The 22,838-nt window shown below is 37.4% G+C and overlaps 1 protein-coding gene across 2 annotated transcripts; it reads left to right on the top strand.

The window, feature by feature from the left end:
- Positions 1–1,846: 1,846 nt before the first annotated feature.
- snapc3 (small nuclear RNA activating complex, polypeptide 3) lies at positions 1,847–21,838 on the top strand. Of its 2 annotated transcripts, XM_088924931.1 has the most exons (9): positions 1,847–2,103; positions 3,172–3,255; positions 4,343–4,424; positions 10,533–10,637; positions 11,138–11,287; positions 12,465–12,547; positions 16,817–16,978; positions 18,814–18,921; positions 21,591–21,838. In XM_088924931.1, exons 1-9 carry the CDS (start codon positions 1,853–1,855, stop codon positions 21,736–21,738), a joined length of 1,173 nt encoding a protein of 390 aa, XP_088781057.1. In that variant the 5' UTR covers positions 1,847–1,852; the 3' UTR covers positions 21,739–21,838. The 2 variants fall into 2 exon arrangements, with proteins under 2 accessions (XP_088781057.1, XP_088781066.1); XM_088924940.1 differs by lacking the exon at positions 18,814–18,921.
- Positions 21,839–22,838: the final 1,000 nt, after the last annotated feature.

Below are 22,838 nucleotides of genomic sequence, written 5' to 3'. Positions count from 1 at the left end.
AGTTCCAGAGCAAATCTTCACGTGAAGTCTTAATAATTGCTTACACTTATATAGTGCTTTTCCGGACACTCCACTCAAAGCACTTTACAGGAAATGGGGACTCCCCTCCACCAATGTGCAGCATCCACCTGGATGATGCAACAGCAGCCATAGTGCACCAGAACACTCACCACACATCAGCTATTAGTGGGGAGGAGAGCAGAGTAATGTAGCCAATTCATAGAAGGGGATTATTAGGAGGCCATGATTGGTAAGGGCCAATGGGACAATGCAACAGTATGATGTTCCAGTCAGAACAATGGACTGTCAGTGGTTTTTTTTCAGACCTGCCTCTCCTGTCCTTCCTGACTTACCACTGCCCCCAGCCAAACACGGCTGTTGAGTGCCCTGCCCTCCGGGTGCCCTTTGCTCACTTTGTGATCGGGTTTTGATCTGCTTGCTACTTGGAGCCATTTCCCCAGCATACCTTCCAGCAAGACCGTCTAGACTACAAATACACACTGATATCAGACCTTTGGGTCCTGCACACCATTTAAAGGGCTGTAATCTGGAGCTCTATAGAATTTTGCACCTCTTCATGTGCATCATGTCTATTTCAGGTGTTGAAGTACTGTGGGAAGTGGGAAGTACTGTGGTATTTTTCAACCCATACTGTACCTCAGATAGCCTTCCTGAAGTTCTTTATTTGGGATGAGGAAATTCAAGAGCACAAATGGCTGTGGAAGCTGTGTTTAGTTCTCCAGTGTTTCTTTTCACTTTGGGTCTCCATAAGTACAGGCAAATGAAGGACACGCAAACATCCTTGTGTGCTGGGTAAAACTGCTTCACAAAAATCAATAATATAATATCAGTAGTAACTAATTATTTGAATTGTTTGCTATTGTAATGCATACGGCCGCCAATGCAGGTTGTTCGAGCCGGCTTACCAGCGTGCTGACGTCACAGCCCTTCCCTGTGAATAGCAGGGACCGCAGCCGTCGGGCTGACGGGAGATTTCCCTTTAGCTCAACTGGCTGGGTCCCTGTTGAGTGACGCCGGAGGCCCAGGTTTGAGCCCCCAGTGGTGGGAGGCTGACCTGAGGCGGCAGCGGTGAGGGCGCATACCCACGTGAACCCAAGAGTGCTACAGTATGTTGTTCAATTGTACCATTGTCAATAGAGTATCTGATCAGAAGACATGTAGGTAGGTTATTATCTGTAAAGGGGAAAGTACCCTTGTCAATTTTTATTTGTTTTTCCTTTAATTTTGAAAAATAAATTTGGATTAGGTACCAATCTATCATTTTTTTTCTTCTTTATGGAGCCCAGGTTGTTTTAAATAATGTTATAGTAACGGAAAATGACTAATGGAACTTTAGATTATAAGAAATGCTGTGTCTCGCTTTAAGGTACACTTTTCCTTAAAAAAGGTACACAAGGTACTTTTTTGTAAAGCAGTGATAAGGACACTCATAAACCACACCATTGTCTTTGTTTTTTGTTCTGTGATTTAAGTAATGTTAATAAAGAAGAACAGCAAAACATGCCACTGACTAACGACTTTGTACGAAGACTACAGAAACAGCTTCATTTTTTTAATTAACGTAAACAAAATAATTTTTAAACAAATGACTATATGTTTGATATATTTGATATTTTTGTTTGCAATCGAATTTAATTTTAAAACATCGTAGGACTCACGGTATTAAGACACATCAGTGTCAACGCTGCTCGTCCTTACCATGATTTAGTGCCAATTAGGATAAACAAAATCATTAATACAATAAACACCGCAAACGAAAGCCCCGTCGAAACTACAATCTCCAGAAGCCATTTCGTTTTTAAACGTAACTTCCGTTAACAGTTAAAACAGCATGGCGACGTCCACTGATGTTGGAGACTTGGATGTTGCAAACATCAGTATTCCAACTTACGAATATAAAGGTGTCAACACAAAAGTGTTTCATGTAGGCTCGTTTGGGAAGCTGTGGCGAGAGAAATTGAACCCCGATTATTTCTCCCTTCAAGAAAACGCAGCTAATTCGGAAGAAGCAGAAGATGCTGCGTTTGCAGAGGAGGTCGGAATTAGTGCAGACGTCTTGGAGGAAGTGAAATTTGTGTGTAGGTATGATTTCGCCGCACCTGTTTTAAAAAAAAATTCCGATATACAAGTTGCACTGTGTCCTGTGACATTCAGGGTTATCTTGTCTCCCAGCTCTTACTTGAACATTAAATCCAACAGTCATATAACTGTAGCTGTATGATTCTTATTTTGCAGTTTACTTGTATATTGCAATGCAGAATAAATGCTCACATCCCTGTACAAACGTGTGAAAGTATCTAAAAAAATATACTTAGCAGCATGTACATTTTGGAGCAACAAACAGAAATATACAATTCTCATACCTGGAACAGCAGTGTGTGGAACACTGCTACACATTTTTTATAAATCAGTGGTGGCGGCAGCCATCTTCTATGCTGTGGTGTGCTGGGGCAGCAGCATCATGACAAAAGATGCAAATAGGCTCAATAAACTCATCAAGAAGGCTGGCACTGTGCTGGGGATGAGCCTTGACCCCATGGAGGTGGTGGCTGAGAGGAGAATGCTGACCAAGCTCACAGCCATCATGAACAACACCTCTCATCCGCTTCATGGGACTGTTACTGGGCAGCGGAGCACATTTAGCAATAGACTGCTCCAGCTACGGTGTTCAAGGGAACGTTTCCGCAGGTCTTTCCTCCCGGCAGCTGTCAGGGTGTATAACGCTGCCCTAGGCTAGGACTTTTAGCCCTTCATTTGCTCCTCTATGGACAGCATGTTTACTCCATTGTACTTTTTGGACAATCAGTCTGTATAAACCTATGCACATTTTGCACATATTTTATTGTTTTTACAGTGACTATGATCAGCACATTTTGCACACACCTATGTATTTATTTATTTTTATTTATCTTGTTTGTCTTTTGTTTTATAACTATTCTGATGTCTGTTTTGCTTGTCTTGGGCTGGACTGCTGTAACACATCAATTTCCCTACGGGATTAATAAAGTATTATCTATCTATACCTACGGTGGAAATTATGATGGCAAAGCAAACGTTATTAAGTGAAGAGTCAGAGGATAAATAAAATCAAAGTTTAAAATGGAAATTGTAAATTGAATGTGTGTCCTGTGTTTATTACTGGTTTGACAGCTTGGATACTTTAAGGTGTCATCCCGAAAACGAATCACCTGACACAGAAGTTGTTGGCCCAAATCCCAGTCTGCAGACATTGAGGTGAGGATATCTGTAAAAAAAAATTTAAATATTTTATTACTAATTCTTTATTTGATTTTTGTGATCACTCTTTTGCGTTTGACAATGTTGAGCTCCTTTCTGTAGCCCTTGAATAAGTTCATAATATCACCATGAAACTCACAACTGGCAACCCATTGAGGCTCAGCAGGTGTGAGCCTGGTCAGTACCTGGATGGGAGACCTCCTGGGAAAAACTAAGGTTGCTGCTGGAAGAGGTGTCAGTGGGGTTGGCAGGGGATGCTCACCCTGGGGTCTGTGTGGGTCCTAATGCCGCAGTATAGTGACAGGGACTATAATCCCACAGGGTGTTTCACAAAAAGAGTAGGGATGTTACCCCGGCTTCCTGTAAAAATTTCCCCCTGGCCTTTACTGATCATGGCCTCCTAATAAATTGAATTGGCTTCATCACTGTGTTCTCCTCCCCACTGATAGCTGATATGGTGGCAGCTATAGTGTGCCAGTACACTCACCACACATTATCCAGGTTGGGGCTGCTCATTGGTGGTGGTGGAGGGGAGACCCTATTGCCTGTAAAGCACTTGGAATGAAGTGTCCAGAAAGGTCTATATACTGTATGTGTAAGGAATTATTATTATTATTAATAATAATAATAATAATATTAAATTTAGTCATTCCTCCAAACAGATTGCATGTTCTGCACTCATATTCTTTTTTCAACTCATACCTGAGCTGTGTTTATTTTGTACCACACAACATCCCTTTAAACTTGGCTTTATCCTATTCAGTTTTCACCTTAATAAAATTTTAAGATAAAGCTAATGGAAAAAAAAACGTTTTGCTTAACAATTTGTCTGGTGTTAATACCCACAGGGTGTTTTGCCTTGTCAGTCCCTTAGACAGAGTTTCCAGAGCACTAGTCCCAGAGCCCATTTACTGCACCCATTTCCTTCCTACATCAGTTATTTTGAGCTCAAAGCAAAGTCTAATGGGGAAATTGTTCAAGGCATTCGCACTGTGCACATGGACATCACATTCTAAGATTTTTTGTTAAATTATGTGTAACTTATTTTTCCCTTTTTTATTCTATTATCTTCTCGTCTGAGCAGAGTTCAAAAAAGGAAGCAGGATTACCGGGAAACTCTGACAATAGATAAGACATGCAGAAGTAACATCTATGCAAGTGAAATGGTGAGTCTGGAGAAGGAGATGAAACATTTGTATTATCTCAGTCCTACAAAACGCTGGTTCCTATTCCAGTGTTGTGTAGCGCTTCTGTGATTGGAGGCTAGGTGGGGGAATTTCTTCAGTGTGTATATTAAGGAGTCATTTGTCTCTCTTATTTTTTTCCAGTCACCAGGTGGCATCCATGAGGCAGCTTAGTTGATAACTGCAGTGCTTAATGATCTAAATATCAGGTTTTTTTCTGTACATTTTGCATGTCTTATGCCTAAAGAGTGTGAGTGTTTTTTTTTTATAAAACATCTATCTGCCTTTCCTCCTAATTTTACAGAGCGGGGTTTCTAAAGGCAACTAATTTATCAATTGATTAGTCTGTTTTGTGTTTCTGCCAATCTGTCTGACGGTTGTAATTTATGTATTGTGTTTATCGGCAAATATTTTATATTTCCTCAAGCATATCAATACACCTAAGTACATTTGTATTTTTACATTGCTAATGCAAAGAAAGGTGAGCAGACTATTAAATCAAGATGAGATGTATTTCTTTGAAAGATTTCTTTAATAAGTATGTCGGTCATACTGGTGATATAAGACATGCAATCACAAATGACCTGATCAGTGTTGTACTTTGCTTGAGAAAGGATAGTTTAGTGTAGTACACGATCAATTCATAGAAAGGTTTACCACACTCAATCAGAAAACATGGCAGATATGGCAATGTGGAAAAAAATTGTAGAAATTGATTTTTTTTGTAGTCTTGTCCTTTATCCGCCAGAACAAGGCTCTGTTGATCAGGTGCGAATGGATATGAGCTGTACTGCACTGTCTACGGTTGTTTTTTATATTTTACTTATGACATTGGCATGAATAATTACGTCTTTATGAGTGAAAGAAGAAACCTTGGGAATTAGAATTCATGGTACCACATGATTTGTGTTTTAATTGCAGCTTTATTTTTACAAAGGGCAACATTGATTTATGTTTAATGAAAACAGTAATTTATTGCCCCCTTTTTTAAAAAAAGGCATTTTTTTTGGTTTAATCCTCTCTTAATAAGCATCTCAACGTTCTTTTCATTCTAAAAGAGATATATATTTTTTGAAAAAGATTCTGTTCAAATACAAGAAGAATTTAAACAGTACTCATTTCAGGTTTTACAAGCTACAACCTCATATATGCTACCCACCATTTTTGAGAGATAATCAAGTAATCATCACATTAAGGAAAATATATTGTGTAGATTGTAATATTTTTGGTGGTTGTTTATTGATGTGATGGATCCCTATCATAGATCAGTTTGTATGGATACATATATAGTAATAAGGCAAAATCTAGTTAGGAATTGAAAAGGCAGTGACCTCATACATGACCGTACATTCTCATCCATTGTCTGTAAAGCCCAAAGGAGACAGACATGCCAGAATTAGGTGAATGTCAGAATATTGATTCAGGACCCTTGGCCATAGTTATACTGTGCTGTCATCTCATATTGCTGCTCAAGTGTTAGAGCTGGTGCTGAAGTAGATGGAGGTCCCTGACCAGACTCTACAAACTGCTAATGTGCAGTAGATCTTAAAGTCTAGAGACTTTGTAGGTCAGGTCATTTTACATATGTGATGTTGGGACCTAGGTGACTTGCGAGGGGTCTTGTGATATGGTCAAGGATTCCAACTCTCTGTCTTCCACCTCTCAATATTCTATTCCATATAACATATGTGCTTGTCTTCTGATGTGGGAAATCCTTCATCAAAGGAGCAGGACACGGTCTTGCGTGGATTCAGTTGTTTTATTGAACTCAATAATGACATCAACGTGCGTTGGGTCTGCCCCGCAGGCCAGACAATCCTGCAAGGGTTTCCCAGCTCTTATATACAGTCAGGAGAAAGTTTGTTTCACAATCTGAGTGCTTGTCCTGTTCTTTGCTATGTAATTACTTCTTGTCCTGTTCTTGATCTAGGTTCTGTCCTTTGATATGCAGCAGACATTGGTCTGCTGTGTCCTGTTTTTGGGTGTCATTCCTGTCTTTTATTATGTAGCGTTAAGCCACTGGGACTGCTAAAGCAAGTCAGCTTTATGGCATCTTACTGTAAATTGCCTTTGAGGCTAAATTAACAGACCCCATCAACAGCTCTCACAATGTGCTTAAGTGGTGATACTTTGATGCTGGATAAGTGAGGTATATACATGTCCCACTTTACTTCTCTGCCATAGCACTCCCACCCAATCCTTCATTAATATAACCCTACCTCTGTTGCTGGTATAGAAAATCCTATAAGTTGTCCAGGAAATCTCTCTTGAACTTGTCCATGTCGGTATATATTTGGCACAGAAAAAGGACTCTTGTGAAGTGGTGTACAGCTATCTGTTCAGTCCATGTGACAGTTCTGTGCAACATTTCAACCTGTGCTGTAGATGACGTAGAGTGAGAGGAATCTGTTCAGTCTGCCTCTCTGACTTGAAGTCTGTCTCATAAAGACATAAATTCCACGTTGCTTTCAGTCTGCACCCTCTGGGAAAACTCAAGTAGACAATAGCCAACAACAACACCTGCACTGCAACTGTGCTTCCATAACGTATGTGTTTTCACTGATCTTGTTGATTAAATATCCACGTGATTCCCTGCTGTGTTAGTAAAATTAAGGAATGACTTATTTTAGATTATTGTAGTGTGCATAAAAATTTATTAGTAAATTTTGGAATGTAAACCAAGTGTCTACATTGTTAGTGCTTGCTACTGTGCGAGTAAATGTCTATAGTTATTAAGTAAGAAATAATATACTGTAAACATACCTATTTTAGATGTTTTTCTGCATCAGCTCAGAGCAGACTCATTCAAAATCTGAGTACAGACATAGGAAAATAAGAAAGGTTACAAATTAGTGTAGGCCAGTTCTCTCTAGCCCATTTGGTGGTAGTAGCATATTGATCCAAAGATGTCTTTCCAAGGATCAAAATAACCCTTTGCATACAGAGCAGCCTCCTGTTCTCACTGGTTGACCGTGCCTTTGGATATCTTTGTATATCTTCAGTTCAGTGTGGTTAAAATTTAATTTTAAATGTTTGAAAAGTTGGTATTTGTTTTTATGTTAGCAACATAATGTTTATGACAAGAAAACATGATCTGCTAAAGTTCTGCGCTTGACGAAGGTTAGTCTGTATTGAAAAAATATACATTGATTACAGGTCCTCAAATCCCCTTTTTTAGTCTCTGTTCGTCATCATAGAGTAGATCGTTAGATGTTCTTGTAAAGTGGAAAAAATATTTTAGACCTTTCATTACCTTTTTTATTGCATTTCATTTATTTTTTAATTTTAAGTTTCATTTAAATGCTTACAAAAGTACTCAAACTGTAGTTTGATAGTGTTATTGAACGTAGAGCCCCCTTCACAGTATCTCGTGAATGATTCTTCACAGTATCATATGAATGATTGCATCAAAGCAATTGTTTTGGAAACATCAAACCTAGCTGCAAATTCACTGTGCTTTTTATTCATAAAATAGATAACCTTGCTAGCTTTTCACTGATCATCAAAATGGCCATGGTATACCTTCAAGCCAGTTTGAAGTCCTATTTCTAAAAAGCAATTTAAAAATAAAAAATAAAATTTATGAACTCTGGGGTAAATAAGAAAGGAACAGGATTTGCCATGTACTGTGCTAGCCTGTGCACTAGTAAGTTTGACCCCTTCTGATTTTTTGTATTATCTTTTTTGTCTCTGTCCATAATCAGAAAAAGGAATGATAAGTACTGCTGTAATGTTCCTTTTCTGCATGATATTCTGTTGTCAGCTGTCCCAGATCCAGTCAGTGGAATTTCAACCTCTAAATCCAATTGAGAAAACCACAGCACCACTAGTGACAGACCTTCTTTGTTTTTTACTAACACGTTTATACAGTTTTGCTGTGTGGTGCCGTCTAGTAGCCAGGGTGACACTTGAGTGCCCTTTTATAAACAAGCAAGATCACTGTGTGACTGGCCATCTGACTGGCTTGTCAACAAGCGAAGCTTCCTGCTTCAACACAACACATACAGTGTTGCTAAAAGGCTGTCTACTGAAATACTGTACATGCACAGAACATTAGCAAAGACTCTTTCACAGGAACCTAACTTTCAGTCATAAGCTGAGACTCCAGGCTTCTTTTAGTGTGGGGAAAAATATTAAAACGTGCACTGTACACTGGAGTTTCAATCTTTTTCTTCCTTACTGAGAAACACAATTCTATCTTCTACTGTTTTATTTTAAGCTAATTCTAGTAGATCTATACTTTGAAATACAAAAAGCAGTCTTTTAGCCTTGTGTAGAGATGTGTAGAGAGCCCATCATTTTTATGAGCCCATCTAGTTCATTTGGCTCATAAAGCGATCATATTCACCCCTCCTCCAGGTCTGAGATTCACATCCAACCATTTTTTTACAGGAAACAATGGTACCTTCCTCCAGCCTTTTGCAACCTTAGCTTTAAAGAACTCCCTCCCATTCTTTGTACTTCTGTGAATTTTCCTTTGTGTGGTCTGATTTATGTTTTGCTGGTAATTCTGAAATATCAGGGCGGCTTACTTTGTCAATGCACTTGAGGATTTTGAATCCAGAAATCAGATCCCTTGTAGCCTTTCCTGTTTGAGACTAAAAAGATTGAACTTGCTGCCTGTGAGAGCAGGACATCCTTCTTAATCTGTACTACACACCAGTTTCTAAATTGTCAGCATGGGAGTGAGGAAGGCTGGAGGTAAGGATCTACAACGGAATGAAAAATATTAAATGGGAGGAGCAGATTCAGAAAGAGCACCCAAGGGATTGGTAAAATGCCAAAGGACCACTAGGTAATTACTTATACTTTAAGGCTTCAAGTGTTTGGAACAAAAGATACAGAGATAAATGAATGCTAATGCAGTAACATTGCAGATATAATTATCATTCATTATCATTGAATCTTTCACGTTAACAGACAGTTCTGGTTACAAACACAGTAGTATTTTAGTAATAAAAGGTAATTCCATTACCAAACAGGTTAGGTGGGAATAAATGGCCTCCTCTTGTTTGTGGTGGCACTGTGGCTGGAAGGTTGCCGGTTCAAATCCCGTGGCCGGCAGAGAAATCCTACTCCGTTGGGCCCCTGAGCAAGGCCCTTAACCCCAGCTGCTCCAGGGGCGCTGTATAAATGGCTGACCTTGCGCTCTGACCTCAAGCTTCTCTCCCTGTCTGTGTGCCTGTGTGTCTCATGGAGAGCAATGTGGGGAAAAAAGACAAATTCCTAATGCAAGAAATTGTGTATGGCCAATAAAGTGATCTGATCTTATATAAAAAAAAGTCAGGAGGCACTTGAGGCTTAGTCAATTCCTGATTTTAACCATTTTCATAACCCCCAATTTGTAACAATATGGAGAAAATGGTTTTTAGGGAGATTTTAACATTCCTCACATATATTGAATAAAACCTCTAGGAATGTTAGCAGATGGAATTGAAAATGTAACCATATTTGATTGTTTTGAAACAGTTCATGTGGAGTCCATTCCAAAGGTTTATAGTTTAAAATACATAAACTATTTATATAACACAAACTACTACAAAAGCACTAAGCATGAAGAGGTGTTCGCTTTTGAGAAATGTTTAGGTATTTATGGTGATATATCATTTTAACTTCCTAGACACTTCTGGAGCAGCAATAAAAAAGGTGAACAATGTAAGAATAAATAGTAAAAAGTGCATAATTTAAATTAAGATATTGTGTTAAAACGGGTACAATGTAGTAATAATTTAAAAATAATATTTTTTCTATTTGCATGTAACACACTGCACTTGTCTGTTAAAAATAATCTTTTTTTTTGCCCTAATTTCCTCTGTAGTTTCTGTAGTGTTTTCTAATTTAGTATCCATCATCTGCAAATTTCTCTAGTTAATTCTTGAAATGTATTTAATGCTATTGTTGTTTATTTGTTTATCCTTTTTTTGGCTGAGGACATCATATTTTGGACAGCTGACACTGGATCTAAAAATACAGAATAGAAAGGAAGCGTAGGTAGGCGTAGGTGCTTTTTTGGGTGCCGTTGTTTTGTGTCTTTGCGTCTTTCCAGTGTGTGTTATAATGAGTGCGACCTTCCTCTTTCTGTGCCTTCAGGAATGTGTAACTGAAAGGAAGAGGCCGGCAGACCCAGAAGCCATGGTGGCAGAAGGGGAAATCATTTTGAGTATCAACATTGTGTACCCAGTCATATTTAAGAGGGTAAATTATTGCACTAGCTCATCAATGCAATCATATGAGTCTGGGTTAGGTCAGTAGTTTGATCATGTGGGTGAGGATAGTTTCACAAATCCCAGCTACAGATGTTTTCCTCTTGGAATAAAACAAAAAATTCCAAAGATAATTACATATGATTTTCCTTTCCATTCTGTTGTTCCATCACAGAAACAGCATGTTGTGTTGGGTTAAAAGGAAAAATAACTCATTCAGGATAACACGACTGAATTCAATTTATTGAATAAGACTGTTGGTCATACTGACAATTTTATGTCTGCTTTCTCTTGTCATAAAGTAATTTACTCTGTTAAGAGGTTACATTAACTTGAGACGTTAACTGTTTATTCAGCTTACTGGGTTTTGAATGATTGAGGTCTAATATTATATTGTTTGATATTGGAGAGACTGATTCAAATGAATTTGCTCAAATGGCCCTATCTGTGCCTCCTGATACACCTGCCTCAAGTTTTTCTGTGTTCTTACAGTTCAGAAGGCACAGGCAGCACCAGACAATGAGAGTGCTGGGCTCTCAGAAGCTAACAGAGCTGAGAGACTCCATCTGCTGTGTGAGTGACCTGCAAGTCAGTGGGGAGTTCAGCAATATGCCTGACCTGGCTCCAGAGCACATCAACAAGGTGCGCATCCCATATACACACTGCCCAGCCATAGTGGACTTCTTCACTCTGGTTCTTTGCCAAGATGTTTAAACCTCAGCTTCAGGCTTTTGCCTGCTTTTTTTCTGAAAGTCTGCCTCAGTCAAATCTTGAGAGTGACGTGTTGCACCCAAACTTTGAACAAAGCAGTAAAAGCAATAAAAATTAGTATAGTTTAGTATTTTGGAGAACTTGTGTAGTTTCCTAATGTAATTTTAACTAGTGCGGAATTGTATTGCAGGTTTGATGGAGAGTTCTTAGCAGTTCTCTTATTCAGCTGATCATTCTCCACTCCTGAACTTGCATCTAATTCAGACATTGGCAATGCAATTGTTTGATTTAGATTTTCAGACCCACCCATGTACTTTCCACTTCACGCTCAGATAATTTGTTGTTTTATCCAAATGTTTCCTGCTGTTGTTTCCTGTGACATTTTATCAGAAGACAATTTATACAGTTGAGCTTTATCACATATATATTTTCCACTTTTGCTGTTTATACTGATTTTTTTGTGGTAGTGAATTAAATATTACTTAGTTTCCCATTAGTTTAGGTGTTGTTTTCTTCTGAAGTTTAATTATGATATTTTCTTTAGTGAGCTTTTCCCACCCAGACATAAAATGCCTTTTTTTCCACTTTCTTAACCCATTTCATTCTTCTGTTTTTAAATAAAAATAGCTGAAAAGTTTTAGTCACAGCTCTACACACGACAAAAGTATGTGGTGGAGGCTCAAACATTAACCTGACCATTGAGACTATCAAAAAAATTCTTCCTTAATATTTAAATATATTACTAACACTGAGTGTCTCTGCCACTTCAGTGATGCTGCAGAATAAATTTGGTCTTCCTATCTATTTGGCTTTGTCAGATTGTCAGGGTACTCGGTAATCACTACCATTTTACATTTGTTATACAGACACCATTGACAGGAGATGATGTAGCCGATGTAATTGCTGAACTAATAGGAGATAAAAGCTGATTATACCCAAAAAAGCCAGAGTGCATATAGTGAAATCAATATTTTTTTTTCATTATTATTTCTCAGTTTTATAAACAGCTGCCAAAAGGCATTGATGGAATACGTAGTGAGATGTGAACTGTTGATCTCTCTTTTGTGCTGTCAACTACTGTGTTTTTTTTTCTACCTTCTTTATTCAGGATCATTACAAATCTGCCTTCTTCTTCTTTGAGGGAGTGTTCTACAATGACATGAGGTACCCCGAATGCAGAGACCTCAGCCAGTAAGTCATAGCCCTGGGACACTTGAAAGCCAACGGTTTTGCAACAGGTGTCATGCAAATGGTCTGTTAGAAATCGCACAGCACAACCCGAGCGCACATAGGACAACGTATTCCTCTTGTCTTCAGGGAAAAAATTATCTTTGTCCTTGGAACTATCTTGACTTAAAACCTAGTTACTTGTAGGTAAGAAATAGAAAAGTATAAGTATGAATAGGATCTATTTAGACCAGTGTATGGGGTCTGTTGCTGCGTGTTTTAGTTGTGATTTGTTTGATGGGTTTAAGCAAACCATGAGGTAGGATTATTGTCCTTTTTGTTTACAGAAACAACGTGTGGGATTTCCTGGTAGGGCTTTCTGGCATGCCATTGTGAAATTGGAATGGACTCCTGTCTTGGGGAACACTTGGTCTATGTATCGAATTGAGCTTTAAATCAAGGGATACTTCAGCCTGTCATGAAGGTCACAATTGCTAAGACAAAGCAGTTTTCAATTAGAATCATGCAGAGGTCTAGGGCATCACAGCTCTTTCAATGGTCTAGCTAATCTTAAATCATTATTTTCCATTGAGGACAAGCTGGGTATCCTTAACCGATTCCTTGAAAATTATAATCCTGATGCAGATTCTGCTATAGGGTTCCAGGAAGTGGGTTTTGGCTAGGAAGTGCTGGGAACGTCAGGAATGAGATACACCCACATCCAGTGTTTGAGTCTTTTATCCATTAGATTTGGCAGTGTAGATTAAATGCTATAGTGTTCACACCATATTAACGGTGAATAATTTGTCTTCAGCTAAAGAATAATATTACAGAAAGGAGCTTTATGCTTTATTCCTTAAGAAAGGGTCTCATACTATTTCTTATTCCATACAGTGGAATGAATGAAAGTTTCTGTTTCCGTTCTTGTTGTACAGTAAGTTGTGGTCTAGTTGTGTTGTACAAGTTCATTGTTTGTCAGCTGTAGCACCTCTTTTGATGCATATTCATTCAAAGATGCATCATCTTTTCATTTTTCATACGATCATAAATTAGTTATTAACTATTTCATCACTATATACATACTAACATAAGAAAACAAGAGGAAACTATTTGGCCCATCTAGCCTGTTTGATAGTAGCGACAGTGAAAGGATGTATTGGGACAATGAAACATAATTTGTATTTCAGATCAAAAGATAAATGTGAGGTAGAATGTCTTTTATTTGTGGATATGTTTGTGCATATATGTTAAACTATGTTAGAAGAACGATGTTTTTTATTCAATCCCCCCAATTTCAAGTCAGCATAAGTATTGGGACAAAGTAACGTAGTTAAAATAGTGTAAAGTTAGTACTTGGTCGCCTACCCCTCAAATGTAGTGAGTACATCAAGACTGTGACACATTGAGCTGAATGAGCTAAAATGCTTGTATCCGGTCTCTTAAAACTCTATTGAGAAATTTTATTCTCACCCTGAATTAACAACTTTCACCATAGTAGTCATGCCATATGGTGTAGATAAACAGATGATTGTCATAAAAGGACAGAGCAATTCACATTGATTTATCTGAATTTATACACAACGTCCTTGTTTTGGATTTTATGTGACTTATTTTTACATGTTTGAAGAATCAATTAAGGGATGTCCTGTCATGTGACTGATCCTGTATTCATTCACATGAAATGCCAAATGTTAAATCTTGCAGTACAAAGCTGAAGCTCTAACCCCTTTTCATGTGTCTTTACAGCAATTGATGATTCCTTTGCTGAGCTCCGATGGGAGAGAATAATACTGACAAATTAGTTTGTCAGTAGGCATTAGTATTACTGGGAGAAATTTGAATTGTTGTACATTTTTTAAACAAAACAGATTCATATTAAACAAAACAGTAGTATACAGTCTGATCATGTAAAAGCACACTTTGGTGTGTCAAGAGACCCCTGGAGGTCTTCAGAGATGGCCCAGGATGGTGCTTTCAAACAACGCCTTATGACTCTGACTCTTTCAGAAATTAACATTTAAGACAAGTCCTGTAGTTTCAATAAAACCTTGGAGATAATGATAAAATATAGGTAGGTTCTGTCAGGGTAAGTGGTATGCCTGCTTCTTTATAGAAACAATACGCTTGGTGCGTCTCTAATACGAATTGCTGAAACTAGAGCTACATTGTATACTATTTGCAATGCAGTAGAGAATAGACGCAATTGTATAGAAGTTGTAATGCGTATGGGAGGGTGATACATTAAAATAATTGGGGTACAACTAAAGTGACAGAGTCAGTCCTGACAAAACTTAACTCAATTAAAGATGATTTTGGATACCAGGTAAAAAAAGGTATTACTGCTTTGGAATCATTAAAGACACCAGACAAGATGCATTCCAGAGCTCAAAAGAATGTTCTATATTGACAAGGTCAAAATATTCAAGTATTGACCTGATTCAGGTATGTAAAATACTCTCTAGTTATTGAGAAAATCCACCCTATGGTCTTTAGCAGACTGAAACAGGTTTTCTTCTAGAATTTCCCATTAGTGTTCTTTTCAGCCTGATCAAGCTTTCCAGTCTGACCACAAAATACAATGCTGCAAGCACCATGCTTTACAATAGGGATGATGTTCACTGGTTGTTGTGTTGAGTTTGCCCTAAATTTTGTGGAGTGCACAGGACATTGTTGTCCCATGAACATGGGCTGCTCAATGTGGAGAGAGAGCCTGATCTAGGGAGGGTCAGGGTGCTCCAATACACCTTTCATTTCTTAATCAATTTCACCAAGTACTCAGAAGGATTTTCAGTGTCTTTGATTTTTTTACCCTTCTTCTAATCTGTGCCTTTTTATAACTGTATCAGTTTTAAAACTTGTTTTGAAAAAGCTGCTTGGCCTTCATGGTTTAATCTTTGCTTTAAATTCACTACCCGAATGAGAGCCCTTACAAAGACAGATGTATTTTATCAAAAAAAAAAACATATGAATCACTATTACTGAACACAAAAGCCATTTGACTAATTCTGTAAGAAAATCATTATTCAGTTAATTTTTTGCATTTTATATATATATTTTACTATACTAGCTACAAAGCTAAGATGGTCTGGAACATTCTTAACTGTATGACGGGAGCTTGGCTCAACGGTATTACTCAAAATGGTGGAATAGCTAAGGAAATTAAAACTCTTTAGAATTAGATTTGATGCACATCTGGGCTTGCATTTAATTTCTTTACTAATTAAAGGGATTCAATCTGATCATGCAAGTTTTGATCATTTGATATTTTTATGTTTATCCATATTTATATTTGGATAAATATCTGTTTTAAAAATGTATGCATCATTTGTAATTCAACAAAATGGGACATTGTTGCAACAGGCTGAATACAAGGAACTTTAGCTGTTGTTAACTTTTAGTTCGCTAATATAATTTTAGCTTTTTTATGTACACCTAACAATATAAATACATTTGCTTGTCAGGATCCCCAGATAAATTAATGAATAATGAATTATTTTCTAAAAGGTTAGACTCAATTTTATTTTTAAGTTTGTAAACATGATTGTCATGTCAAACCCTTTTCCTTCTTCAAAGGGCCAAACTGTATCATTCAACATGATATTGATGTAATTGTGGCTTCAGTGGTCAAGCAAACATTAAAAAACACAAAACGTTTTTACAGTCCATCTGATTATATGTACTTATCAGGACTGTGTTGCAATTGCTTGTGGTCTTTATTGAGTGTCTGTGTTGTCCTAAATGACCGTATAATTAGATTGGTTGCTTCTGCGTTTGATATCGCGTTCTTTGACGTGATTTGGTCATTTGAGGAAAAGCAAATGTGTTTCACCTCTAAAATTACAATTCTACAGTTTAAAATTGTCTTCCAGGATGCAAAGTTTTGAACAGTTTTGAAAAATAAAAATTTTAAGTCATCTTTTCTTTCTTGTCAAGATCCCCAAATGACTTTATTGACTTTTTTCCCATGATTTTCTGCACATAGATGTACTGGGTTGAATTTTAATATACTGAAATATATTAAAGTACACTGAGTAGACACTATACTGTATGTATCTCAAGGTTATAGTACAGTATAGCTATCAAAGTAATATTTAAGTTAAAAAGCAGAGTGGGTTTTTTGGACTAATTCCTTTGCGTAGTACAGTGTAGCAATCAATGGTATTGTCTTATTTCACACTGGTTTTGGGAACTGTAGCATTGGAAAATACTTTTTTTTGTTGTTTGCATGATGTAAAGAAGGCAAGTTACATAGAGTGCTCATCTGCAGTGTTCTGGATTTATGTTTGCTTTCAGGACCATTTTGGACTGGGCTCAGAACCATTACACACATGACAAGTTACAAGCTGCAAAAATGGAAGAGGCAACTTTTAACGACCTGAAAATTAAAATTGGTTTCCCTTACTTATATTGTCATCAAGGAGATTGTGAACATATTATTATAATTACAGACATCAGGTGAGTGTCTGCAAAGTATACAACCTTCTGTCAAGGTGTGGTTTGATGTCTGTCTCCTATACATGTTTTCTGTTCTTTTCTTTATGGTAGTTGTGTTCATACTTGGATGCAATTGTTTCATAAGCTGTTTTATGGCTTGTACTAGAACAAAGTGGACATAAATAAGACATGAATTGATTTCTTACAGAAGAGTCAAACTAAATAGGTGATCATTGCCTTTGAACACCTCCATGTTCCAGTGACACTGTGAATGTATCAAAAATTAAAAATGTGGCAGAGCTAAAAAAATATAAGCTCAACCTACACTTGATCTAGATCTCCATAATGAATAACATTACTGTATGAGTGAATGAGCTAATACTCACCAAGTGCTTTTTATTTCCCATGTTGAACACCTTGCCAAAAGACATGATTAGTCGGCAGTCTAATTTCACTGACCATGGATAAGGTTTAATGCCAATATCAAATTTTTAAGAAGTGGTTTCCAAAGAGAGGCAGCACAGTGGCAGGGTGATTAGCATGTGGAGCTTGTATGTTCTCCACTTGTTTACCTGGGTTTCATCTGGATGCTCCAGTTTCCTCCAACAGTCAAAAAAAAAACATACTAGTAGATTAATTGACTGTTGGGCAAAATGGCCCTGGTGTAAGTACAGTACATGCATGTTTGTGTCTGTTCAGTATGTGCTCTGCGATGGACTGGCGTACTATCCAGGGTGTATCTTGCCTTACACCCATTGCTTGCCGGGATAAGCTCTGGCTCTCCCGTTACCCTGAATTGGAGGAAGAGATTAGAAAATGGAAGGATGGGATTTCCATAATAAAAAAACATGAAGACTTCAGAAATAATATTTTCCCTTGACTTTTGGAGCTTTGACATTGTTAGAACTCCTTTTTGTTTCCAGCCTACTCAAACTATTGTAAGACATGTTACAAAAACATTAATACACATGTTCTCCCAAACCCATCCCCTCTCATACTACACTGCGTAGAGCTCCACTATAGGAACATAAAGGTTACAAATGAGAGAGAAGCCCTAGTGGTTAATTGATCTGAGGATCTTGTCTAGTTGTTTCTTGAAAGCCATTGTGTTAACATTGGTAGCTTGTTACAGATTCCTAAAACACTGTTTCTGTGTAAATGTCTTCCTATTATGTTCTATGTTCTTTCTGGTCTGTCTTAAATATGCTTTCATTTAGTTTCTACCTCTGTTGTATTTCATAATATATTTGCAATGTATCAAGAGATAATAACTTTTAGATTTGAACCAATTAATAATACCAATAAATAGACATTTGGACTGGCCATAGTGACTTAATATTCCAAAAACTCTTGTGAACCTTTCAGTAAATGTTTCTCTAGGGACTTAGTTTAATTTAGTCGTCTTTTATTTATCATTTCTCTTTTTCAAGTAGAAACAAAACATGGCATTTAAACACTTATAAAAGTAATCTCAAAAAGGAGAAGCAAACTACAAATTTGTAAGAGAATGTCTATACATAACTCTAATCAAATGTACTGTTATTGACTAAGTTGGGTAGTTCAAGAGATCCCTAACTCATACAAATCTAGAGAGAAGTTAGAATGCAGAAATAAATTATTATAACAGAATGAAAAGTGCTGACGTTTACAGGTTGCTATGACGCACAACCATGGAAATATTTTAAGCTGAAACACTGTCTTATTGTGCACAGGATACAAATGTCTGATAATGTCTGCTGCTTTCATGTCCGTGTGTGACCTAAATTAAAATTAATGTGGCAAACCACTGATCTATGCCCATCATTGCCAGTCACGTTGGTGACATGTTATCAGATTTCTTTTCCGTTTGGCATCAGGGTGGCCCATCGGGATGATTGCCTAGACAAAACGCTCTACCCAGTCATCACTAAGAAGCACTGGGTCCAGACACGGAAATGCTCCGTGTGCAACATGTACATCCCAAGGTAGGAAAAGTCCCATGGGAGTTTCTGGGTTTTAAGTTCAACACCAGCAAGTTGCAGTGTGCTTATTTTCAGCTGACTTGCTATAGTAATGTCATGGCCGGATGAATCACAAGGAGGTGATATGTCCGTGTTAAATCCATTATTTTTTCCCCCTCCGGTTTAGGACGTTCTTTGTGAAGAGATAGTTGGGCTGGGTTTCATTGCAGCCCAGGCGCATTGCATCATTTTGTTTCTCAGAGGCCATTTTGACGTCCGATCACGTAGAAAATCACATTTATCCGAAAATAGTCTCAAGGAAGTGGCCTCATAAAAGCAGTGGACATGATAAGCCTGACACTGATATACTTCAGCATTTTGCAAAAGCAATTTTTATAGCTCTGTTCCTTAAGACGTTTTCAGAAAATTGAAATATTACCTATTAGAATTTTTGGTGGAGCACAAGTCTAATAGAGCAAAATGTATATGCCTATAATTTTTCAGTATTTACAATCCTTTACTGGTTCAGACACCAAATATGCACTGGGCTGATCACAGCTGTAGCCATTTAATACTTCAAAGTCTGCTTGTTGTTTTTACTGTCAGTAGAATTAATAAATTGATAATAATTTGACATGTATTCTGACATTTTTGGAGAAAGAAATCACTGATTCGACGACATAATGAAAACCAGAGCTCGTGGAATATTTATGTAGGCAAATGAACTTGGGATGTTCAGATGGATGTTTTGCACTATATGAAGTTTTAGGTAACAGTTCAAGATTTAAGATTAACTTTTTCTACTTGAATCAGAGAGGAAGATAAGTTCATGTGGAACTGTGGCTTTGCACACATACAAGCAACTTTCCAGGCCCTAGTTGAAAGGTTGCCTACTCTTGAGGACATTGTCTTGCAAGTACAGAAGAGGAGCTTTGGTATTCAAATTATAGAAACAAATGTTTATAAAATGGAGAAAACCTACTTTTCATTAATGTAATTTCAATTAAACTAATCATTTTATCTTGTAGTTATGTTATAAAACAGTCCAATGTCAAATGTGAAGTGGTAACTTATCATTAATCCATTTCCTTCTATTGTATAGTATTCAAAGCCTTCCTATAGTCTCTCATTTTGTAAACTTCAAAAAATGCACACACATTTTTAAACCCTATATTTTCATTAAAGAAATGAATGATAATTGAAGACTTATGAGGGGTAAGAATAGTTAAAATAAATGTCAACAAAAACTAAAGAGAAAAAACTGAAATATGTTCATTGCATTAGTTTTCAGACCTTAGAACTTAATATTTGGTGGAATCACTCTTGGCAGCAGTTGTGACCATAGATCTTTCTAGAAGAAATCTTTGTACATCAGGCTGGTGCAGTTTTGCCCATTCTTCTTTACAAACTTGCTCAAACTCTGTCGAGTAGTTTGGGGATCACTGATGGACAACAATTTGATTTGAAGTGAATTCACTTTTGCCTTGTAGCTGTGCTGCTGCAAGAATGGAGCAAAGTGTGAGCCATGTGCCATAGGTTATTGCTTGTTAAGAGGTGACTTCTTATCCCAGTTTTAGGTCTTTAAAAGACTTTCCTCTAAAACCGGACTGCTACTTTGCTTCATCCATTTTCCCCTTCATCTCAAAAAGCATCCCTGCGGCACTGTGCTGTGACCAACTTACTTGACTTCAGGGAAGGTGCTGACTGGGAGCTGTACAGTGTTGGATATTTGCCCAGAAATGTGGCATTTACAGTTTGGTTTTGTCTGACCATAATGCCTTTTGCCATATTTTTGAAGGATTACTCAAGTGCTCTGTTGCAAACTCCAATTCTTGATGAACACAAAGTGATCACAAGGATGTTCAAAGACTGCAGTGTTTTGTTCCCTTCTTGTGATCTGCGCTTTGCATGACTTCTTCCTTATGTCTTCATAGTTTAGTCTTCAGTAAAGTTTACTTCCTGACGTCAGAACCTCACAGAGACAGGCGTTTTTTATTCAGAAATCATGAGAAACACCATTACTGTACACAGAGTTCATTCAGCTAATTGTGTGAGTTATTAATTGCACCTTAATTTAGGTTTGCCACAGAAAAGGGTTCACTCATGCAGCCATTAAGTTTCATTTTTAATTCTGACTGCAAGCTTTAAAGCAGCAAAATGTGGAAGCTGGAAGGGTTTGAATACTTCTGCAAGACAGTACATTCAAATTTCTTCAAGGCATCTGTGCGTTTTCAGTACGTACACTTAGCTGTAGTGTGATGATAAGCTGCTGTTGCATTATCTCATTTTGACATCTTCATTTAGTCTCTGGGAATGTACATTTTTTCATATTTTCGCTGCTCAGATCACTTGCAAAACATGCAGCAACATGAAAAAAATAAATACAATTTTTAAATACGTGCAGACATTAAAATCAATTTGGCATGTACATGATGTTTTATTATTTGACAGGGAGTGATTTAAACTATATATTCAAACCATGCGTGTAACATTTGACAGATTCTGAACTAAGTTTATTTTTATGTAAGGTAGACATACTTTGTATACTATAATAGGATGGGAACAAAGGTATGTACATAAGAACAGTTTAGCTTTAGAGAGGGAATCCGTTTTGTCCAATCATTAAGGGGTAAAAGAAACATAAAAGAAACTACAGAAAATATACTGCCCTCTGTTCTTTTCCTGTTCAAAAGGTGGGTAACCAGCAAAGATTGCTTTGCGCCGATGGATCCCTGCTTCTTCTGTGACAAGTGTTTCAGGATGCTGCACTACGACACTCACGGCAACAAGCTAGGAGAATTCCTGGCTTATCCTTACGTGGACCCAGGAACGTTCAACTAGAGACTGTATTCAAAGCAACCTGGAGGGGGGACTGAATTTTTGTGATGCAAATTACAACTTCTGTATAATTGTCGAGCACTGGAAAAGAATATAGTGCATTATACTTTTTTACGTCCCAATGTTACAATAACAGTGTTACAATAGTGTTTTTTTATATCTTTTCAAATAAAAAGTAATGGAACAAAACATGCCTTCATTCTCCTGGTTAGTTCTAAGATGCAACATCAAGAAACCACTCCAAGAGGGTGAAGGCAAAATGGCAGATTGTTCTGTACCATGTTCACCACCTTTGGTGACACTGCTTTAGCCTGATGTACTTCATCAGTGTTATTTATATCTTTGTAGATCATTCCCATGCCTCCCACTGGAATGTCACATCACATCAGATGATTTCCTGTTTTACCAGCAGGTCTTGGCACTCCTGTCTTGAACTTTGATGTACACTGTTACATACATGCACTGCATTTCTAAACAATGGTCTGTTTATTCAACTAGTCAACCGTGGAGGAGTTTGTGGGTGAATCTCATATTGCAGTCTGGCTAAGGGGCTAATGTTCTGGGATGTATAAAGAAAAATGACTTAAGTGGGATACATACTGCTTCGACACCCACCTTGTATGACCAGGGTTTGAATTTGATTTTTGCCTCAAAACAGTCAAGATTTCAAAATTGTGGTAGTTTAGGGTGTAAAATCCTTTCCTTATATTTTTGCTCTTACAAAACGTGCCTAAGAAGAGCAGGATCTGCTCAAAATTATATATTATGTATGACATGTTTTACTGGACTGAACACTTCTTAAAGCGAAGCACCTTTCAGGTAGCCAGTGGATAAGAGAACTAGATGCTTCACTGCAGCTTTGATGCCAGAATAAGATACTATTTTTACACCATACCTCAGGTCAAATTAGCTTATACAACATAACCCAGGGCTACTTACAGTACCGTACAACCCTTCTGATTTAATCCATTTAAGTCATTATTAGCAAGATCAATATAACAAGATGCTGGCTGAAATGCAATTCTTCAATCAACTGGACTGTAAGCTTACATTTTGAGAAGTCTGAAGTAGATATTTTTTTTGTTGTGGGCAGACCTCTACTC

This window comes from Atractosteus spatula, chromosome 1, assembly GCF_055471065.1.
Source record: "Atractosteus spatula isolate fAtrSpa1 chromosome 1, fAtrSpa1.hap1, whole genome shotgun sequence".
NCBI classification, from domain to species: Eukaryota; Metazoa; Chordata; class Actinopteri; order Semionotiformes; family Lepisosteidae; genus Atractosteus; species Atractosteus spatula.
Note: the sequence above shows the minus strand (reverse complement) of the source record. Positions and strands in the feature narration are given on the sequence as shown.